Source organism: Eulemur rufifrons, chromosome 8 (assembly GCF_041146395.1).
Source record: "Eulemur rufifrons isolate Redbay chromosome 8, OSU_ERuf_1, whole genome shotgun sequence".
In the NCBI taxonomy this organism is placed as follows: domain Eukaryota; kingdom Metazoa; phylum Chordata; class Mammalia; order Primates; family Lemuridae; genus Eulemur; species Eulemur rufifrons.
Window position 1 is genome coordinate 106296008 of NC_090990.1, and position 21195 is coordinate 106317202.

The following is a 21195-nucleotide window of genomic DNA, read 5'->3' on the forward strand; positions in this document are numbered from 1 at the left end:
GTGTCTCAGTGAGCAGCAGACAGCCACATACACGGGACACGGGCCATGTCTGCTGCTCACTGAGACACTATCAGACCCATAGTCCTCCTAATCCTTAGATGCATAGTAACCCAAAATTGGAAATTCTAGTAACCCAAGCTGACCAGAGGCCTAAAAAGCTCTTCCCTGTCCCTAATCCCAGGGTGGTTCTATCTCATTCTCTGAGATGCAAAGCAAAGGAGGCCAACAGTGAGCACGTGAGTCAGCAGCGACTCCTCCTGTTTCAGATCGATGCTACTCGGGTCCCTTATACCAACAGAAATGCCTGGAAGGGAGTAATGCAGTAATGTTCTTCCTCAGGTTTGCAATTAAGTTTTTTCATTAAACAGTTCCAGTTAAGTTATTTAATTTGACACAAGATTAATAAAAACTCACCACAGTTCTGTTTAATGGTAAAATGTCCCTGTTCTCCTGGTCACAAGCAAGATGACATTCCCATCCCCTTTGCAGTTTCATGTGCCTGTGGGCCTGACATTCCAGCCAATGAAATGCAAAGCCAAAGGCTTTGTGAGCCACTGTGCCCAGCCTGGGTCTTCATTTCTTAACAAGACTCTTGAGCTATGTAAAACTTACATTAAGCAAATATGTATGTTTTTCTCTTGTTAACCTATCCTTTGCTATAGGGGCCTTAGCCATGAACCTTGGATGGGGAAAGGAAATCTTTTCCTTTCTGCTATATCTTGGATATGGTTTATTTGTCCCCTACAAAACTCATGTTGAAATTTGATCCCCAGTGTGGTAATATTGGACCTAGTGGGAGGTGTTTGGGTCACGGGGGCGGATCCCTCATGGGACGCTTGGTACTGTCTTTGCAGTAGAGAGTTCACATTCTGCCCAGACAGGATGAGTGCTCATGGCATGGATTCGTGCCCTGGAGAGGGGGTTGTTTTAAAGGCGAGGCTCCCTACTTGGTCCCTCTTCACACCTGCCCACTTCCCCTTTGACCTTCTCAGCCAGGTTGTGATGCAGCACAAAAGCCTTGCCAGGAGCCAAGCAGATGCCAGCTCCCTGTACGCTGGCACCACCTTGTGCCAAATCAACCTCTTTTCTGTGTAAACTACCCAGCCTCAGGGGCTCCTTCATAGCAACACGACCCAGACTAAGACACTCCCCTACAACATCACGAATCACATCATACAGTGTGTGCACTCCCTCGAGCCGTGTTTATGGTTCCCACAGCCAGCTTATCCTGCAACATCCAGAGCCATTCTGAGCTCCAAGAGAATCCCAAGTATTGGCTCTCATCTCCCAAGCTCAACCCAGAGACAATGCACTTTTAGAATTTACAGGACTTTCTGGGATTTGTTTGGCTGCAGATGATACTCTGAGTACAGAAATAGACAAACACAATATTACGTGGCCATACCACTTTATTTCTCACCCTAACTGTAGTGGTCTCAACGAAAATGGGAACGGGCAACTGAAACACTTGGTATTCAAAACAGGATATGGGAAATATTTCAAAGTTTTGGTTAATGCATTAAATTATTGTGTCCTCACATTGAATTTAATGGCAAGTAAAGTGAGAAATTCACTGAAAACTTTTCTTGGTTTTACAGGTGGAAATGAGGGGCCAAGAGAGAATGAAATTATGCAACTCAGTGCAGCTTAGAATCTTTCCCGTCACACACGGTTTTTCTTTCATTTTGCCTGATCCTGTGGTCCCTTGCTCAAGTCTAAACATATTTTACCAGGGAGGTAGATATCAAGGAACAATACACCACAGTCATGCCATTAAATACGGTAGTGCATGTTCCTAATGGTAGTTCAGGCTGGGTTATAAGTGCACATGGCCACATTATGGCTACCTTTGGATGCTGCCCCATTATAGCCTTGCTTATGCTTCTCCTTGGCCCCACCTCCAGGTTATAGAGCACATCTGAGCTGGCTCCATTACTGGGGAAAGGATGCAGGTCAAACTGGTAATAAAATGTAAATGGAGGTGATGATAGCAAACAGATGTGTGCTCATAAGTAGGTTATGATGCCAGAGAGGATTGCAACATGCTATTTCTGAGAATAATACTCTTAGCTATCTCTGAAATCTGGCACTGAATAACAAGAAATACCAGGAGAAAATATCTTACCTTTTCTCAGAGTAAGACAATTGAACTCCTGCTGATTTATAGGCGGTGGCCAAAACTCCCCCTGGATAGTTTGGGAACGGAAAGGAAACAGTGTTTCTTTCTGTTGCTATTATCTCCCTTCAGTGGAGGGCTGCTGGAAAGAAAGGTATCCCAGTCAATTTTTCTTATGAACACCCAGCAATGAACCTCCTGGCAAACACCTTCATGATAGTTACTATTGGGAGAGCCCTTACCTCTGGAATGCATTTAGTAAGACACATCTGGTCTATGTACAACTGATTTTGTAATCAAACAGAATCTGTGGATTTCTGTGGCTTAGTTCCCTGGGAAGTATCACATGGTTTATGTAACTACAAATAGAGGTGACCAAAACCATCTCCATTTCCTCCAGACCATGTCCTGATGTGGGAAGAAGGCTCTTGTGATTAGTGTAGGTGTCTCAGACTTCTTGTTGGTTTGCTTGTGTCTCACAATTAATTTTGTCCTTGAAAATGTCAGTAAAACTGGATACTACACAAGATTATGACTTTTGTGAGTCTGATTTGTCCATCCAATCTCTTATGTTATCTCCACTTTGGGTGGATGTGCTCATACACAATTCCCTGACCTTTCATACAATAGTCCCTGTTAGCCAAAAACAAACTAGAATAATCAGTGTAAAAGGTGATTGGCAGATTCTCTATTAAATGGTATTTAGTGACTTTCATGGCCAAATATGCTTCTTAATTGCCTTCCAAAAACATATGTTGTTCTTTTCCATGTGCCCATTTGCAACTACAAAAGTCCAAAACCATATTTCTCTGATACCTTCTGATCCTTGTCATCAACTTCAGTCATCTTAATCTATAAATTGAAAGTCCCTTTTTTATTACATGGTCTTAGAGGCGAAGGCATATGTTTAGCTTATTTAAGTGCATAGGGAGACTACTGTTTCTACGCACACCACCGGAGCTGACCAGTGCTCTTTGTTCTCAGTATTCATGGTAAAATTTTTATATAGAATATGTTCTGCTTTAACTTATTCCTATGGAAAAAAATGAGTTCCCAGTATGCAAGTGACTCAAGAACCAATCGTCACTCTGAAAGCTAGCTTTACCATGCTCAGAAGGTTCTGGCTAATAAGCTTTGTACCTCATTGCTCAATATATGACATATAGCATTAACATTTTTTTTTAATAGCACTCCAAGTAAATCATTGCAATGTGAGTTTAAGTCAGTCACTTGACTTTCATTAGGTTTCATTTCTCCTCAGGTTAAGAAGAATGTGGACAACAATGTTTTTGTTGTCTCCTCTGGGCCCTGGAGACTGTTGTGGGAGGGGGACCAGAGCCATGAGGAGAAGTGCAGGATCCCAAAAGTATGTGACAAGAAAACAAACAGTGAATAAATCTATAGAAAACAAAGGTGTTTTAAAATTATGGTGGGTATGAGGAAGCTGTGATTCTTCTCTTCAGGTTGGAAAAAAGTCTCTTGAGATGCCCCTCATAAGTCAGAAAGTGCCACAGGGCCCCACCATAGGTCACCTTGGAGCTGTTGACCTTCACAGACAAGGCTCAGTGTGGCAGAGCCCTGGGGCCACTGGGCTTCTCTCTGAAGGTCTCCAATGACAGGGACCGTCCCTCCAGGAGCCCCTTCCAGGATGAGCTTCCCTCTGCTGATCCTTCCACACATTCTGTCAAAACTTTGAGGCTTTCTCCTCGTTCATTCTTGCATGTGCAGAGAAAAATGTCAAGGCAGCACTGTTTCTCATCTTCTTTCTACGGAGGCCTCTGTTGAAATCATCCATCAATTTGTTTCAGTGAAAATTGTCCTTGGGGTTTTTCCTCAAAGGAATATGTAAAATTTTAACACATTTTGTTTTTAGTCTTTACCAGTCTTTCACATACTTTTGAGAGTGTGGAGTCAAAATCTGAGGATGATACTCTATTTGGATTATACCTAGTTAATTTAGTGAAAGCATATATTTCCTGCCTGCCCATTAGTATCGCCATTCACATATCCTGTTACAATGTAGACTCAATTTCCCTCCAAGGCAGCACGTTGGGTTTCCTGTAAATTGAAGGCAATTTTGACATCTCTCTCCCTGCTTCATCCTCCATTGATATGTGTGGTTTGTTTTGATTTTTAATTTCTATGAAAATTAAACCCTGTATATGTAACTTATGAATTTCACTACAATTCCGTAGGGTCTCTTTCCTACTTGTCTGAGTCATTTAAAACTTTCCTACGTATCTCCCTGAATGCATGTAGTCAATAGGATGCTATTCATTTTCAAGAAGAGTGGACACAAGGGCATTTTCTGTGGAAAACGATACTAGGTCTGCCTGTGTTGGCACATACCAATGACCTCTGAGAGCCAAGGGAAAATATAGGTCATGGCCAGGGAGAAGATATACGTCAAGTGTACACAGTACTGTTTAGTGGTCAGGCAGCTGGGGGTCAGGAAGAGAGGTGTGGCAGAAAAGAGGGTCATCTCCTAACCTACATCCTACTCCTGGTTTGCCAGCCTGGGATGTGGGAGGTTCCCATGGCATGGCTATGACCTTCCTGGATTGCCTAAGCTTGTGGTTTCACACCGGTGACAATGGCCAACTCCACAGGTTCCACTAAGCATTCATGACTAAGTGAAGGAAAGACAGGGCAGAACAGTTTTCAAAGTTGGGGTCCACCTCCATCTCACTACCTAACGAACTGAGGGATGATATCGCTGTGTGAAATAGCTCAAAAGTACGTTGTGTGGTAGAAAAACATTGTTGTCCACAGTCTTCTTAACCTGAGGAGAAATGAAAGCTAATAAAAGTCAAGTGATTTACTTAAAGTCATGTTGCAATGATTTACTTGGAGTGCTGTTAAAAGAAACGTTAATGCCATACCTCATGTATTGAGCAATGAGGGACAAAGCTTGTGTGGGATGGGGAGCTGTGTGGTGGGGTCACTCGCTCAGGAGCCACCCCTGTGCTGCCCTGTTCCACAGGGACCTCTTCAGTGACCCGCCCTCTGTAAACTCTTATTCACTTCAGCTTATCCTGTGGATTTGGAGAAAATTGGGTCACTGACAAGAGGCATACTGTGTCTCTCTTCGTTATTTCCCCGAACACAAGAGGCAGCAACTGCGATCTTCAAGAGAACATCCTTCCCCTGGGCTCTGGGAACCTTCAGCACTAAAAGGAAAGAGGCGAGCTGAGGCTGGACTGTCGGAGCCCAAGGCTCAGGTTGAGGGACTCTGCTGTGGAACCCCACTCCCTAGAGGAAGGAAGCTCCTTCTGGAGGCCACGAAGGACAACAGGACAGCAGTTGCACTACAACTGCTGATTCCTTGTATTTTTATCCTTATTTTAAAATGAATTAAAACATTTTCCTGTGCCTACTGTACCGAAAGAATAAGTTGGTCTTACTCTCTTTCGTCCGAAAGGCCGCGCCGGTCCGTATGGCTCTCTGTCTGCAGATCCCTCGGGGACCACAAGAGGGCGCCGTGGTGCTTCCCTCGGAACTCGCCTTGCACTGAAGCGAGATGTCTGCTGCCTTCAAAGTTCCTGGGAGATTGTGGGCTGGATGTTACCCCTGGGTGTCCGAAGGTTCCTGACACTTGGTCCCACCATCCCAGGGGTCACCTTAAGTCTCACGCTGCCCAGTCCTCGGGAGTAGGCTGTGGAGGCTCAGCCCCTCAGGTGGCGCCATCTTACTCGGTCTCCTCATGCACAGGTCCTGACCAGAGAGAAATGTATTTGTGCTTCTCCGGCTGGTGCAAAATATTCCCTTATCTTTCTCTCAGATTGCGGTAGTCTTTTCCAGTGCCCCGGGTACCGTTGCCCTGTGTGTTAGGGAAGTGGAGGAGGAGCAGTAAGAAGACAGAAGAGGAGGGGAGGGAGGAGGATGGCAAGAAGAGGGAAGGAAAGGGCTGAGGAAAGGGACGGGACAGGAGGCAACATATGGGAGGAAGAAGGAGGCAGAGGAAGGGAAGGATGGGAGCTGAACCACGTGGTGGTTCTCTTGCCAAAGACTGACGACCACTCTCTGAAGCCCCTTCTGTACACACACCCTGCCCTGGTCTCTAATCCCCCACCCTCCTTTCTCCCCAGGCAAACAGCCTCTCACCCCTTTCCCTTCCCCCTATTCTGGGGACTCTTTCATTTTACAATTTTTTTAACCCCCAAAATGCTTAGATTGGCTAAACATAGGACTAATTCCACTGTTTGTGTGTAACCCAAAGCACAGGTATGAGTGGTCCTCTGCCCAGGACACACGTACAAGAAGGAACATAGCCACATTGTGCCCAAGAGCCACAAAGTGGAAACAACCCAAATGTCCATCATTAAGAGAACAGATAAACAAATTGTGGTATATTTCATTAGCAATGGAAATGGATGAATCACTATTGACTATTAAATCCATAATTTTTAGTGAAAAAAAAAAAAAAGCCAGGCATAAGAAAACATATATTGTATGATTACTGGTTAAAAGCCAGACCTGTTAGGAGTTCACAATAAACAGAAAATTATAAAGTAAGGACTGAACATCATGAAAATCAGATAGTGGTAATTGCTAAGGGCGGGAGGGGAGCTATGATCAGGAAGGGGCATGTGGGAAGCCTCTGGGAATTAGGAATGTTCCAGGTGGTGCTTACATGTTAAATTATAACATTGCAATTTACACTTACATATTATTCACCTTTCTGCATATCATATTACACAATTAAAGAAAAAATATCATCATTTCCTGTCAGTACATATCGTACCAGGAACCACACTGTGCTAAACGTGCAGGTGGGTTATTTCAATCTGCACAGCAGGATGATCTGTGGGGTCTGATGTTGTCCATATGACACATGGAGGAAGCATAAGAGGTGACCCTCCCAACCAGGCTGGTGATGATGCCAGGACTGGAGGGGGCCCTCTATGCAGAGATGGAGACCACAGACCTGACCTAATGTCCCTGGAATGACAGCAGTACCTCCGAGGAGCTGGGAAGCTGAGACATTCTAGAGCCTTGGACTGTGGTGCCAAGGACTGTACAGGGGTGAAAGAATCATCTTAAATCTCGGGCCTTTCATAGCAAGAAGGGTGTGACCTTGGCAGAGCAGAGCACTCCTCCACTGCTCCCGGGTCCTGTGGGCCTGTGGCTAGAGCGCCACTAGGGCAGGGTTGCTGGAGTGTTCCAGATGTCTGAGAGGCATCTAGACAAGATATCTAAAAGCAGAAGTGAGGTGAGGGTTGGTGTTCTCCAAAAGAGTCCAGCAAATGTGGAAAGAAGGGGCAGCCAGAGATGAGGCAGAACCTAGAGGACATGCCCTGAGGTTCCCGCATCCACTCCTCATGTGTCCCCAGAAGCTCGTTCACCTGTAAACGCATGTGAGCGCGCGTGTGCACACACAGTCTCACGCACATGGACAGCAACGACGAAAAAGAAAAAAAGTGAAGCTTACAGCAATGGTAAAGTGACAACTCTGCAACCTTTTACTTGAACTTGTTGGCACAGGGAGATGTCCGGACGGAAAGGGCAGATAGTTTGCTTCTGCGCAGTGAAATGCTGTTGTAGAGGTAAATCTGAATGATGACCCTGCAGGAAACAGAAGTCGACCTAAGGATCTGATGAAGCCTGAACATAAAGGTCTTTAGTATACTCTATGTGGCCCCCGACCATCTTGTCAGAGAAGTGCTGCTCTGGTAGATGTCTATTTGTGAAAGAAAAACTTTTTAAAGGCCCCAAAACTAATTAGAGCAATGTAGATTAATGTTTTTTCTACATAGATTGTTCCTGGGATTTTCTTTTTAAAGGTTCATTTCCTTCAGAATTAAAGTGGACTCTAAGCTCCATCCACAAATTGCTTTCTGTGGCTGTTTTTGGTTTGGAGTTCATTACGAGGGCAGACATGATTTCTTTTCCTGTACTTGTTATCATTCCTGAAATGGAATTTCAGGCTGATCTTGGAATAGTGCTTTGGGATATTAAGCAGAAGTGAATAATGGAAGTTGGGTGGATATGAGTCACATAAAACTGACCAAATTTTCTCTCAGCTCTCATTTATAGCATGATGAGCCTAAAGAGTCGGTTAAGATTTCCATTGCTGTCAGTTGCTCCAATTTCAGTAAAAACGTTTGGCATGAATTAGCAAGTACATATGCCAGAGGTGGTGCATGAGCTCCTTGTGTCTGGGAAGGGAGTGTTTTCATGGTATTTTAGTTTTGAACTAGATGTTCCTGTCTCAGTCCAGCCTCTAGCTGGTGATGAGTTTTTCTCTAGCATGAGGCTTTTCTCACAACCACTTTCCTCTTTTCTGCTTTAAAAGAAAAAACTATAGGGATGAAGCTTTTTGTTTGAAAGTAGAAACTATTTAATTATATCTGGCACTACAAATGTATTCTCATTTATATTCTGCATGGGAAACGGGAAAATGCATCTCAAATTTCATTTTCTTTGCTGTCAAGTGTGAGAAATGTCTGCACTTCAGAAATGGACGAGAAAGGGGATCCAAAGAAGGAAGGCGAGCAAAGGGGAGGCATGATAGGTGGGAAGAGAGCTGGGCCATGATAGTGTCACCGAGTCAAAGATATCAGCACTGTAAGATTGCCCTTGACTCAAGTCTCGTGCCTCTGGGCAGCTCCTGTACTATTTTATGTCTCTTACTGGCTTAGGTGCTAAGCTCGCCTAATGGACTGTCAGCCTCTGGAAGATTGGGAACTGCTCTTATTTTGACATTCCCAGGACAGATTTTTAACAAACTATGGTTATTGAATGAGTGACAACCAGTGGACTCAAATAAGTATGATAAATGGAAAACATTAATCCGAATTTTTGAAGTTATTAGAAATCTTCTGAAATGCAGTTTTAATATAAAGAAGAGAAGCTGAACTGCAGGAAGTTAAAGAGAGAAGTGGGTGTTGAGGAAGGAGGAAAGTTAGCAATGGGTTTGGATAACTTCTTCAAGACTTTGCACAGAAAGGGTTTCCTAAAGAGGAAGAGAGAGAGAGGTACAGGGCAGAGCTACAGGGGACAGAAACTTTGTTCCTGTGACCCACCATAGAGCCTTGCCTAGACTAGGAGATCAGGCAGCTAGAAGAGGGTTGGCTAAGAACTGGCTTGTTGGGAGGGGGTTACTCTTATACTTGTTAGTGGGGGGTAAATTAGGTGGACTTGTTGCTGGGAATGGGAAAGGAAGAAGACAGGGAGTTATAGTCAGAGAGTGGAAGTGCCAAGTGTGAGATCTTGAACTAGAACAATGAGTGTCTTGTAGAGAGGTCCAGAAGGTGCGTGCGCTGTGATCTGGAGTGGATATGGAGGTCTGTCAACTTGACAAAAGTAAGAACTCTTGGCTCAGATGACCTTATTTACCCTCAGCCCTATGCTGACTTCCTGACAGACAGGAGGGGAAAGAGGGAGGAGAATATAAGCCGTGTGCATAAGTCATTCAAAGAAGTGGAAATTGGTCCATAAGCACAACAGACAGAAATGAGATGACTGAAATTATAGTATCTAGTATTTTCATTTTTATAGGAAAATATGTTTAGGCAAATTTGGACTTGAATCAATCAACTTCCCTAATTAGTTGTGTCAAAAATGACACTGTATTTACTGATTCCCTCCTATGTAAAATGAGGAGTTAGAATACGTTTATTTCCTCTTCTCTGTTTTCCTTTCACTCTGCAGATTTTGTTTATATGATCTGGGATTGAAAAATTCATTTAAAAAAAAGAAAAATTCATTTCATAATATTATTATGATGATTGAATTTTAAATGTCATGCATCTTTTTAAAAAAATTCTTGATATTCACAATGTTTTATAACCTAATTTTTAATCTTTTAGACTTAGTTTTATATGAAACTTGATTTGCATTAACTATCATACTATTTATGTCACAATTTTTTCATTCCTGAGTTCTTTATTTTGATTATTTTTTTCAGTCATATAGCCATAACCTTTGAGTATTTTTTTTTTTTTTTTTTTTTTTGCGGGAAAGGTACGTGTTGGCATATATTCAGAGCTCTTGGATATATAGAAAATCTCTTTTGATCTAGTTGCTTCATACACAAATGGCATCTACTCAGTGACTAGCTTTGGTTCCATTCCTGGCAAGATCCAGCATCACTTCATGGTTTTTCATGTTCCCACAGAATGGTTGTAAGTAGCTTCAGTAACAGATATTTCTTGAAGAGCTATTACATCCTATATATATGCTAAGCGCTGTAAGAGACAGAAGAAGAAAAAGATTCACTTGCCTCCCTAGGTATTGCATTCTTGGGTCAAAAATTAATCTCATGAAGCTCCTAGAGAATTCCTTTGCTTGTTGTGGAGAGTATTGGGGTTTCCTCTTCCTTGGTAGCTACCCTGCCCTCTCTCTCTTTCAAAACAAGTCTTCAACCACTATTTGTCTAGGTATACTCTCTTTTTTTATTATTTCCGTCTGAGTACTTGTTGAGCCCTTTGAATTTGCAGACTTAGATCTGTTCTCAACTCAGAAAAGAGTGCCCTTGCTGTATGCCTTAGTGCCTTCAGGAACAACCGTTACCTTTGCATTGAGTCTTCCATCTTTCTTCCCCACAGCTCAGATCTTCTCTTAATATTTCAACTTGCTTGCTTTTCCCTTTGTATTTACAAGAGCTTCTTAAGATTTCATTTCTTATGTTCTTTTTGTGCAGTGTCAGTTCCGTACTTTATGGCTTCCAATCCTGTTTTTTCTTTGTATTGCATTCTTATTTGCTTTAATAATTACCCTTCTCATTTAGATCCTCTGCCTCTCAGCCTTCCCTCTTTTCATCAGCGTCTGATGTCCTACGTTATTTTCCATTTCTTTATAAAACCTACATATGTGCAGATGTCTTGAGAGCACAGAACCAATTTTTTCTAAAATGTATTAGCTTCAGAAGTGAATAATTTTCCCAGTATGTTTTTCATTACATCTCAAGTGTTATGTCCTCCATGTTTTATTTTGTAGGATCATTTAATCGGTGCCGTGTTGGTTTTTGCCATTTTGCTCATTCTGTGCAGAGTAACTGCTTGCTCATAAATAGGGGAGGTAGGTGCTATATGGATCCCCTCACTCTCAGCCTGGCTACAGCTAGTTTTCCCTCCCAGTGAGGTGAGGGGCTCTTTATGGAAACTGGCTTAACAGCCTGCAGCCTAAGGAAGTGGGGAGAGAGTGAGGGCCCCTCCCAGGGAACCGAGCTTGGCAGCACTGTCCCCTCTGTGTGGACAAACCTCTGTGGCAGGGGTGAGCTTTCTGAATGCCCAGCCCTGGCCCAGCTTCCATGGCTCTCCATGCAGTGGCTGAGCCTGGGTGCTTTTTGGTGCAGCTGCATCTGGAATGTGCCGCGATACACTGCAGACTTCTTGCTGCTATAGCGGCCACAGGGGCTGGACTCCCCAGTGCTTGAAATTGCTGTTGACCTGGAAGGGTGAGATGGAGTTCAGTCCATTCTGCTCACTGCAGCAGAGTGTGCTTTCTGAAACACAAATTGGATGGAGTTGTTTCTTTGCTGACAACGCTTCAGTGGGTCCTCCTTGTCTTTGGATCAAGTTCCATGGCTTTGCGTGTCACTCCCTCTCCAGCCACGTCTCTCTCCACTCTCCCATGCATGCCTTGTAATTCAGCCACACTGTTTTTTTTCATTGCCTCAAATGAGCCATGTTCACTCTTCTATTCAAGCCCATACACATCACTTCCTTCTGCCTGAAATACTCTTACCCCACCCCCTTCTCTACACACGCTCGCACACACTTGCACACTCGTACACAACCTGGCAGACTCTTCCTATGTGCTCTACAGGCTTTCCCGTAAAAGCTTCATTCTCTAGTTTTTCTTTACTGTCCCTACTTTGTGCTCTGAAGGCAACAAGTGTGTGTTAAAGCAATTATTATCCTATGTTATCATCGTTTGTGTGGTTATGAAACTTCTATGTGAAGGTCTGCAGGGTAGAAGCTATGACTGTTTGGTTCACCATTATAAACCCAGTGTGCACAGGTCAGGGTCTGGCCCGTGGTGTGCATGTGTGGGTGTGTGTTTATATGTATATATTTGTTGAATAAACAAATGAATGGATGAATGGTAGTGCTCAGTTTTCCAGTTCCTGGCTTGACCTCATCTCTCCCCATTCATAGCTCTTTTTACTTCCTGAGATACTTTAGTATGTTTTTTCAGTGTGGCCCAGGTTTGTGCTAAATGTAAAACCAGACTAATGGTATATTGAAGATTATATTTGACAATCAACGTTAAGCACTTGTCACCATGTCCTGTGCCTAGAAATAGCTTACTACATCTATTTTTACTGTTTGAGGTCAGTAGTGGCATTGGGGAGTAAAGAGAAAGTCTGTCCTTTCTCCCTGAGTGTCCTGTCGGTGGCAGGGTTTGGAAGAGGAGGACCGGAGAGCTCTGCGGGAGACGGCTGACCGGGGTGGTGTCTGTAGGGGAAGCTTAGGTTTCAGTTAAAGAAGGACGGTGTCCACCGTGACGGAGAGTCGCCCTTGGGGCATAGGTGAAGGGTTAGGGGGCAAAGGCAAGGTGAACTTGAGTGTGGCATAGATGAGAGGGAGCGTAGTGACAAAGGAAGGGGACTGGGACACGAAGTTTGAGTGTGGATGGGTGGATATAGATAAGGGGGTGATGGAAACTTTGGGTATGAACAGAACAGAGACACCGTTAGTTGCTGTGAGAGGGGCGAGGTGAAAGCTGGTTATTATTTGGGGATGAGGTTGATTCAAGGAAGAGGAAACAGAAGCAGATAAACATTCGTTCAGCAAGTACTTACTGAGCACTTCTCAACTAGCAGCATCAGCTGGGCACTGTCCTAAGTGCCGGGGTCTCAGTGATGAGGGGAACAGGCTCCCGCCCGTTTCTTCATGGAACTGACAGTCTGGTGAGAAACACAGGCAGAGATCACGTAAGTACCTGAGGAATTTGGAACTATAATGAATGCCTTGCAGGGAAAGTAAAGAGTATCAGTAGAGCATATTAATAGGCAGAAATAATTGAGGTTGGTGTAGGCAAGGTGATGTCTGTTTGAGAAAGTGACATTTCAGCTGTGACACTCAGATTGGGCAGCCCCGTGGACGCCAGTGCTTACACAGAGTATTTCACCCGGCTTTAGTCCCAGCAGGTCGTAGAACAGTCAGGCGTGTCGTCTGTCCGTTACCTCCAGCAGCAGCATGGAAACGTGTACAGAGCAGAGGTTTTATAGCATAGAGGTGACAGGAATGCTCCGTTGTGTATGGCAAGGGATGAAACTCCAGAACTCAGGAGCCCGGGTGACTGCTGGTTGGAAGGATGTATCAGAGACTGAATTCTCTTGATTTAACCATGAAGCGGAAGGTAGCAGGGCCAGGGAGGGGCCGGCCAAGCTCATTTTCTATATGTTCCTCGTGTGGGGACCGTTGTTGCAATGAGAGTTGACCCTTAGCAGGACCACTGGCGTGATGAAACTTTTCCCACAGACGGCACCGTTGAGAGATGACTGGGAAGGGGGAGGGCTTCTCCACAGACTGCTAAGGCTCAGCAGTCTTTCCTTTCCTTTCCCTTCCTTTCCTTTCCTTGTCCTTCTCTTTCCTCTTCCCAGTCACGTGTCAGATTGATGGTTTGCTGGTGGTACCTTGAGAGAGCCACAGTGAGCATTTGTGTCCCCGTGTGCTACGGCTTATAAATGATGTGTGTTCAGTGGTCCCGGCTCACTTGACTGGAGTGTGGAGTGGATGAGGGCCGGGCCATGGTTTTCATGTCAGTGCACTCTTGGCTGCACTCTGTTCTATTTGCTGCCATAGGTTGTGCACATAGTCTCACTCATAAATCCTAAAACCATAGGATGGGCCAACAAGAAAAGTTCAGCGTGAAAGTGACCCCATTCCTGCAAAACCAGTACCCACTACTTATATCAGTTGTCTTCCCCTACTTCCCCCAACAGTCAGTTGAGATTCCCCTTCTCCATTTTGAAAACTAACTTGTTCTGCATTTAATCTCAGATCCCAAACGTCTTTTTCAAGATGTAATGATTTCCAATTTCCAATTCTTCTGCCAACTGGCTGTGCAGACTTGGATAAGTCACTGTACCTCCCTGGTTCTTGTTTCCTCGTCTGTCAACTGAGCATGTTAATTAGATGTTGTCTGAGGTCTGTTCCTCCACTGACACCTAGGGTCTAGTACAGTGCCTGATGTGTATACTGAGGTCGGTGGCAGACACTGTCCCTGCCCTCCTGGAGCTAATAGTGTAGTGAAGGAAGAGCCTGTAAAGAGTAAACAAATATAAAATCACAGCACGTGGTATACACCAGGAGGGATTGAATGGAGTAGATGCAGTGGAAGAGAATCATGGGGAAGTGTACACTTGGAGATCCACTTTAGTCACAAGACAGGTAACTAGTCCTGTGAATAAGGGGAAAGAGTGTTTTGGGTGTAGAGAGAAGCATAGGCAGAGGCTCCAAAGCTGGAAAGAAGTTAATGTTTGGGGATCCAACAGAAGCCATTGTGGCGAGAGTAAAATGTATGAAGAAAAGTGGATCTTGATAAGACTGGAGCAAAAGGAATGTCCACATTATGTAGGATAATGTGAGTTGTGAAAAGTGTTTTTAGTTGTATTTGAATGACTGGAAGTTTAGGCAGGAAGCAATGTAATCTGGTTTTTATCTTAAAATTATTTTTCAGGCCATTGTGTAGAAAATAAATTGAAGAGGAGTAGATGCGGGACTTCCAGTAAGGAGGCTGTTGCAGCAGTTAGGAGAGAAATCCTGATTTCCTACAAAAATGTGCTGGCATGTGAACTGGAAAAAGAGAGATGTGAAATATACGTAAGAGGCAGAAGTGATCAGCCAGAAAATTAGCAGTAGCTGTGGGTGATTCTCAGTGTTTTAAGGTTAATGTATCAGCCAAGTATTGAGCAAGGTGACCTGTCACGCCATGTTAGTCCAGACACATAGTGGCATTAGAACAGAAGGTTTCTTTAGAAACAAGTTGTTACTGCTTTCTCTTTTGCACATAAGAAATGAGAAGGATGTATCAGCCCATTGCCGTAGCCCTCACCTGCAATATCTGGCAGGTGGAAATTACTAAGAGGGATTATTGCTGCCCTCAGAAACTTGCCTAACTGAGCTTTGTGCAACATATATTGGGAGTTCACCAGCAAAGTTCGTGTGTCGACATAGATAATGATACATGCTGAGACTTGTTGAAGATTTAGTAGCTTGGCAGGGCATGGACACAACACAGCTCTCTCTTTCCACCAGAGGCTTTTATTTTTAGGTAGCTCATAAGTTAATGCTCTCTCCTCCTCCTCTGCCTATTGACAGAGTCATTGCCTTTAGTCCCTCCTATGTGCTACTGCCAACTCATTTACAAGCACATTGTTGATCATGTCGTTTTTCATCCATGGACCTACACTCTGCTTTACTTATTGTATCAAGTTCAGAATTCATATTGGAATTCAAAGCCCCTCCCTTCCTCCCTCAGCAAGCCTTCTCCCTCCAGCCCAGGCTGGTCTTTCTTGCCATGGAGTAGTGGGGAAATGCCAAATGACCTCGGACCATACACCTGACGCGTATAGGTGATCACCAAGAACTTTTCCTATCCTAATGTCTAGTGACCTTCTGCCTTTATTCCTCTCTGCTATGAATGTCCCTTCACTGTCCTATGCATTTATGGCTTCTCAGGGACCAGGGACCTAGTCTGTAGATCCTGTTGGTCAAATCCAGGGCTGTATACTCAACTGTGTAGCAGCCAAAGAGTGTCAGATTTAAGTCAGACTGACTGGGTTTGAATGACGGCGCTCTCACTCACCACCTTTGTGAACTTGGGAAGCTTATCTACTCTTCTGAGTCCTGATTTCTTATTTTTGGGCCCCTGCATTGGTTTTCTCCTGTGCCGGGGGGGTGGTGACATGAAGGAAGTACAGTGTCTCAGCAGATGTCCCATTGGGAATTTTGGAAGAAGCAATTATAGTAATGGCCAACCTGGTTACCGTTTTCCTCATTCTGAATTTTAGAACCAGTTGATAGAATTGTAATAATGAGGAAAAAAACATTTGGCAGAAATGAGGCTAAGAGGGAATGTTTTTCTGGAGAAATGTGCCTGAACCTTAGAGAAAAGGGATTCCTAGAACAAAACCAAAAAACTTGGGTTGGCACAGGTCCGGGAGGGACAAGATCCTCCCTGGACATAAGACGTAGACACTAACTCCTCCTAAGGCACCCCTCGCTCCTCCTCTCCTGCTGCCCAAAGCGCTGCGCAAAGGGGAGAGAAGATCTGAAGGTAGAGACATGGAGGTCCTTGGGAGTGAAAGGTGTTCCTCACTCTCCTCTGCTCCACTTAGAGGCGTGGCCAACGTCAAGCCAGGTGTCCCTCAGCACACACTCATGAAAGACCTGCCCCTGCAAGCAGAAATCCCAAACACAGAATTTTGTTAACAGCCTCGTTCCAGACTCTGCCAGGGCTTGTCATCATCTACAGACTGTGCTGCAATGCAGGAGTTAGGACAGAGGAGTGCCTGTTCACCTATCTGAGGCCACCCCAACACTGAGTCACAGACTACATGTCTACAGACCTAGAGCGACCCATAGAGTGATGGTAACAGGGAATACGTGTATAGAAGGGACGCTTCTTGCAATGCACACTTTCTATTCATAAAATGTGTTGTCACCATTTATTGTTTAGCATGGGGCACAGGCACAGACGTCGAATTGATCAAGCTGCGAGAGGCAGGGGGACAGGCAGACAATCGTTTTGTTCGTTGGGATTCTGAGAAACAGAGTTGTACTTTGCAAACCACAGTTATTCTATGAAACCCACCACTTCCACAGCTTTAGTGTTCAGAAAAGCCATGAGGGGATACCCAAAACTTGATCACAAACCGAGGGGGCAAGTGAATATTAGGGAAATAAAATGCACTGATTTGTTTCCAAAACAGGATCATTTATTCGCTGATCAAAACTTGTGGAAAAGTTTGAGTAAAAAAGTACTGGGAAAAGAATGGAGAGCCTTTGGATAAATGATTAGCTTGTGAAAAAAATGATCCTGTGTTACTGAGCCTGTGGATTGCCTGGTTACTGTTTAGGCTTCTTGACAGGCTTTGTTTGGGGCGTTTTATCTCCAGCCTTTACTGTAGGCTCTTTCTGTTTAGTTTTTCCTTCGGGTGGTTGAGCTGGAGGTGTTTCTTTCTGTTTGCATTTTAAATAGTTTGCTATCGCTTCCCGAAAAAACACAAAAATCACTGAGAGGACTAATAAAAGGAGGCGAAATATCATGATGAACACAACCTGAAGTGACGAGGACACCTCTATTTTTAGCAGTCCAGGAGGCCCACTGTCGATGCTCCCTCCATACCCCTCCTCCTCACAGAATGGCGGGGCCCAGCCATACATGCAGTGGCAGTTTCTTCTATTGTTGCAAACACCTCGGCCATTGCACTTCTCAGGCAAACAGTCAAAGTTCAAGACTGAGCTATTGATGCAATTTTTGTTAAAACATATCCGGTTGTCACCACAGGACGTGCCATCATTTATCACCCCTACGTCAGGTATTCCCAGGGGTCTCATGGCTAGATGATAGCCTGTGCCCCAGCACACGAGCTTTTCTGCCTGCAAATGAGAAGAAATTATAGTAGTATGCTCTGGCAAATCAGGAATGGTTTTGACATTTACGCACTGTAGCCTGCCGCATATTGAATTTTGTTTGTCACACTTTTTATAGGTTCGAACTCCTGTGATCTCACAGTTACCATATTGATCACCCATTAAATTAACTGCATCATAGCACTGATGAGGAGCCTCCCTGGCGTCAGGTCCAAAAATGCTTTGGCACTGCATAAATCTGGATCGGCACCGCTTACTGAAACAACGGCCTTCATACTTGCATGGGGTTCCGTCTTGTTTATAAAAGTCACTCGGGCAGAAACTTGAATTACCATCACAGTACTCTGCAAGGTCACATTCATTTTTTTCTTGCCTGCATATGTATCCAGATGGACGAAAGTGGCATTCATCACAGCAAAGTCCAATGCTGCAGTTGGCACCCTGTCTCAATTTACAATTTGATTGGCAACACTTGTTTTGTTCACAGTCCTCTGGGGAACCACAATCACATTCCTCATCTTCTTCCACGATTTTGTTTCCACATCTCTTAACCACATAACCCATTCCTGGGATATTATTTAGACATTTTGCTCCTGAATATACATGTGCAAAAAAATAGACATAACTACAATTACTAAACCCAGTGCGCCCTGTGCCCATGATGCAACTAAGCCTACCCTTACATTGGCAGTACTCTCCATCATGTAGCATTCCCACAGCATGGCCTAGTTCATGAGTAGACCAGGTGGCAGGGCCAAGGATATTTGCATCTAGTAAAGAGCTTGCTGATCCAGCATAGTCTGGAGAACACACTCTTCCAAATGACCATGCAAGGGCATCAGTGTATTTTTTATGAACATATAAATGTACCCAATCTGATGGAAGCCGGCTATTTAGCACACTAGTTTTATATAGTAAAAATCTGCCTAAAACTTCAGCTAAGTTGGGATATCCAAGATGTACTCTGTTATAATCTGTCCATACTTCAAGAGCTTTTAGATGTATCCTCACATGGACATCTTGAAAGTAAGTGTCCATAATTCCAGTCAAAAGAATGGCATCATTTATGACTTGAGAAAGATTGTTGTTCACAAACCTGTATCTATTTTGATCAAAGAGCAGGACCAATTCCAAATACTTGGGGTGTGTATAGGATCCATGATAGTCCCTTAGACTAGTCAGGGACTCAGCCTGCCTTATTCGCCCTTCTACTTCACCATTACTCAAGCCACAAGTGTGATTGCTAAGCTGTTCTTTCTTCAGGAGATAGACCACATGTTCAAAACTGGAAGAGGCCTTAAGGGGCTCGATTTGGTAATGTTTGGCATCAATGTTAAGTACACCGCGGAGACTTCCCATGCATGTACTTATAGTCACTTCAGAGTCGTCAGACCCTTCCACAGAGCCCATATAGTTGCAGCCCTCGGGTATATACGGGTGATCCTCCAGCAGTTCCCCCTCTTCTGTGAAGGAGAAAACGCGCAGATGTCGGGGCAACAGAAACCTCTTGGGCCGCAAGTGGAGGACATGCTTCTTGCCTCCCAACTCCAGGAGGTATGACACGGGACTGTCCGCACCCTGCTCACTTCTCTGGAAGCCGAGCTTCTTGGGGATGGTGATTTCATAGGAGTCAAACCCCCATTCCGGGTGAAAAATTGTATCTTCGCCAAGAGAGTCAACAACGAACACCGCCAGAACTAGCACAGGGAGCGAGCAGCCTTGGGAGAGTAAGACCCACGCCGACCTCATTGTTCGCTCCGCAGTCTCTGTTCCCCACTCAGTCCTGCAACTCCGGCCTTGAGTCACATTTCCGCCGCCCGCCGCTAGAAGCGCCGGAGCGCAAAGCGCGGAGCTCCCAGAGTTTGGGGGCCTCAGGGACCCCAACCTCCCAGGGCTCGGTCCAGCTGACTTTCCCACCAGGCGCGTGCCCTGTCCAACGCATCTAGTCCGTTTTCTGGGCCGTGCCGTTGCGTGCACGAGGAAGAATGGAGGGAAAGGAGGGGAGAATAAATGAGAAAAGAGGGGCTATTGGAGCGTGGGATGGAAAGGGACGGCGAGCACCCTGGGAAACGGAGGAACAGAGAAATAGGAGGAACAAAAGAAGACTTGCTGAAGGCTCACTACATCTTGCGCGGTTCCGTCTGTGTCTACGCGCCCTAGGACACACAGGTTGGAATCCCCAGAACCCGCCAGAGTCCGAACAGAGCCTGAGAGCATCAGGGTAGACTCGACGTCGCCACCCCAGCCCGTGCAGCACCTCTGGCTTCAGCTGCTGCCTTCAGAGAAGGTCCTGCGGCTCCAGCTGTGCGCCCAGGCAAGAGGAAGGTTCTGAGCTCATCTTGCCCGGTGGTTCTTTCTGCTGTGTGTCCCTGGGGTGCCTGCGATCAGTGTGATTTTTCGTGTCCACGTGCAGTGGTGGGAGAATCTAGAAAAAGTACTGGTAGAAGAGCACGACCCAAGAGCTTTCAGAGAAAGGCAAAGAGCTGGTTATGTTTGTAGCGGATTGATAAGGGAGGAGGCGCAAAGGTAAGAAGACCCAGCTCAGACCGCAGACGGGAGGGCAAATCCCGGGCTCATGAGGTGACTTGGAGGGATTCTGGCAGAAGACGAACATTTTCAGTTTTGCTCCTGGGAGCATCATTCTGGCTGCGTTTCAGGAAAAGATTAAAAAGGACCAGGCTTGAGTCAGGCAGACTAGTTAGGAGCTCTTGTACCAAGACATGTTGTCTGTCCTGAAATCACGGCGAAAATGAAAGTATCGCCAGGTGTGTTGAGGTCCTAGTTCAGGTTGCAAACCAGAAATTGCGGTTTCCCTGGTCTGTAAATCTGTTTGATTTTCTCAAACCACACCTAGCGGCCTAAATTGAAGAGGGCAACTGGAATCTATTTCCTGGATCCATTCTATTTTATCATCGTTTTCATTTCTGTACCACTTTTCTTTAGGCTGTTTAAGAATTTCTTGATGAAAGACACCAATTCATCAATTCCTATTGCTACAATACAGTCTGTGTGCTACACTCGGTAGCATCTGCATTTTAGATCCAAAGCCGTGTGGAAATACCCTGCTTTGACACATTTCTCTTTATTTACAAAAATTATATATGGGATAATATATTTAAATTGGCTGATATGTTATGGGATATTTATGTATATATATATATATGTTATGGGATAATATATTTAAAGTGGCTGATATGTTATGGGTGCTCAATCAATTGTAGCAATTATTCTAGCACACGGGAAGGAAGGAAACATTAACTGAACAATGTGCTGAGTAAAATTCCATAAGGGATACAAATAACCCTGAATGATACAGGGCAGCAAATAAAAGCTTCCATTATCCTCCAACCCTGCATGCTCCTCCGATACACTCCCTCCCCTGATGGGACTACTAGGTTTGATTCTTGCTCAATCTTTTGATATGTCTTTAGAAGTACAGAAATTATAATATATTTTAAGGCATTAGGTCAAGTGCAATAAGCCAGACCCGGAAGGACAAATACTATGTAAGCTCACTTATCTGTGGAA

General features: G+C 44.6%; 1 protein-coding gene across 1 annotated transcript; it reads right to left on the reverse strand.

Moving 5' to 3' along the window:
• Nucleotides 1-17139: 17139 nt before the first annotated feature.
• On the reverse strand, nt 17140-19416 carry ADAM30 (ADAM metallopeptidase domain 30). Its single transcript, XM_069479241.1, has one exon. It carries the CDS (start codon nt 19414-19416, stop codon nt 17140-17142), a length of 2277 nt encoding a protein of 758 aa, XP_069335342.1.
• Nucleotides 19417-21195: the final 1779 nt, after the last annotated feature.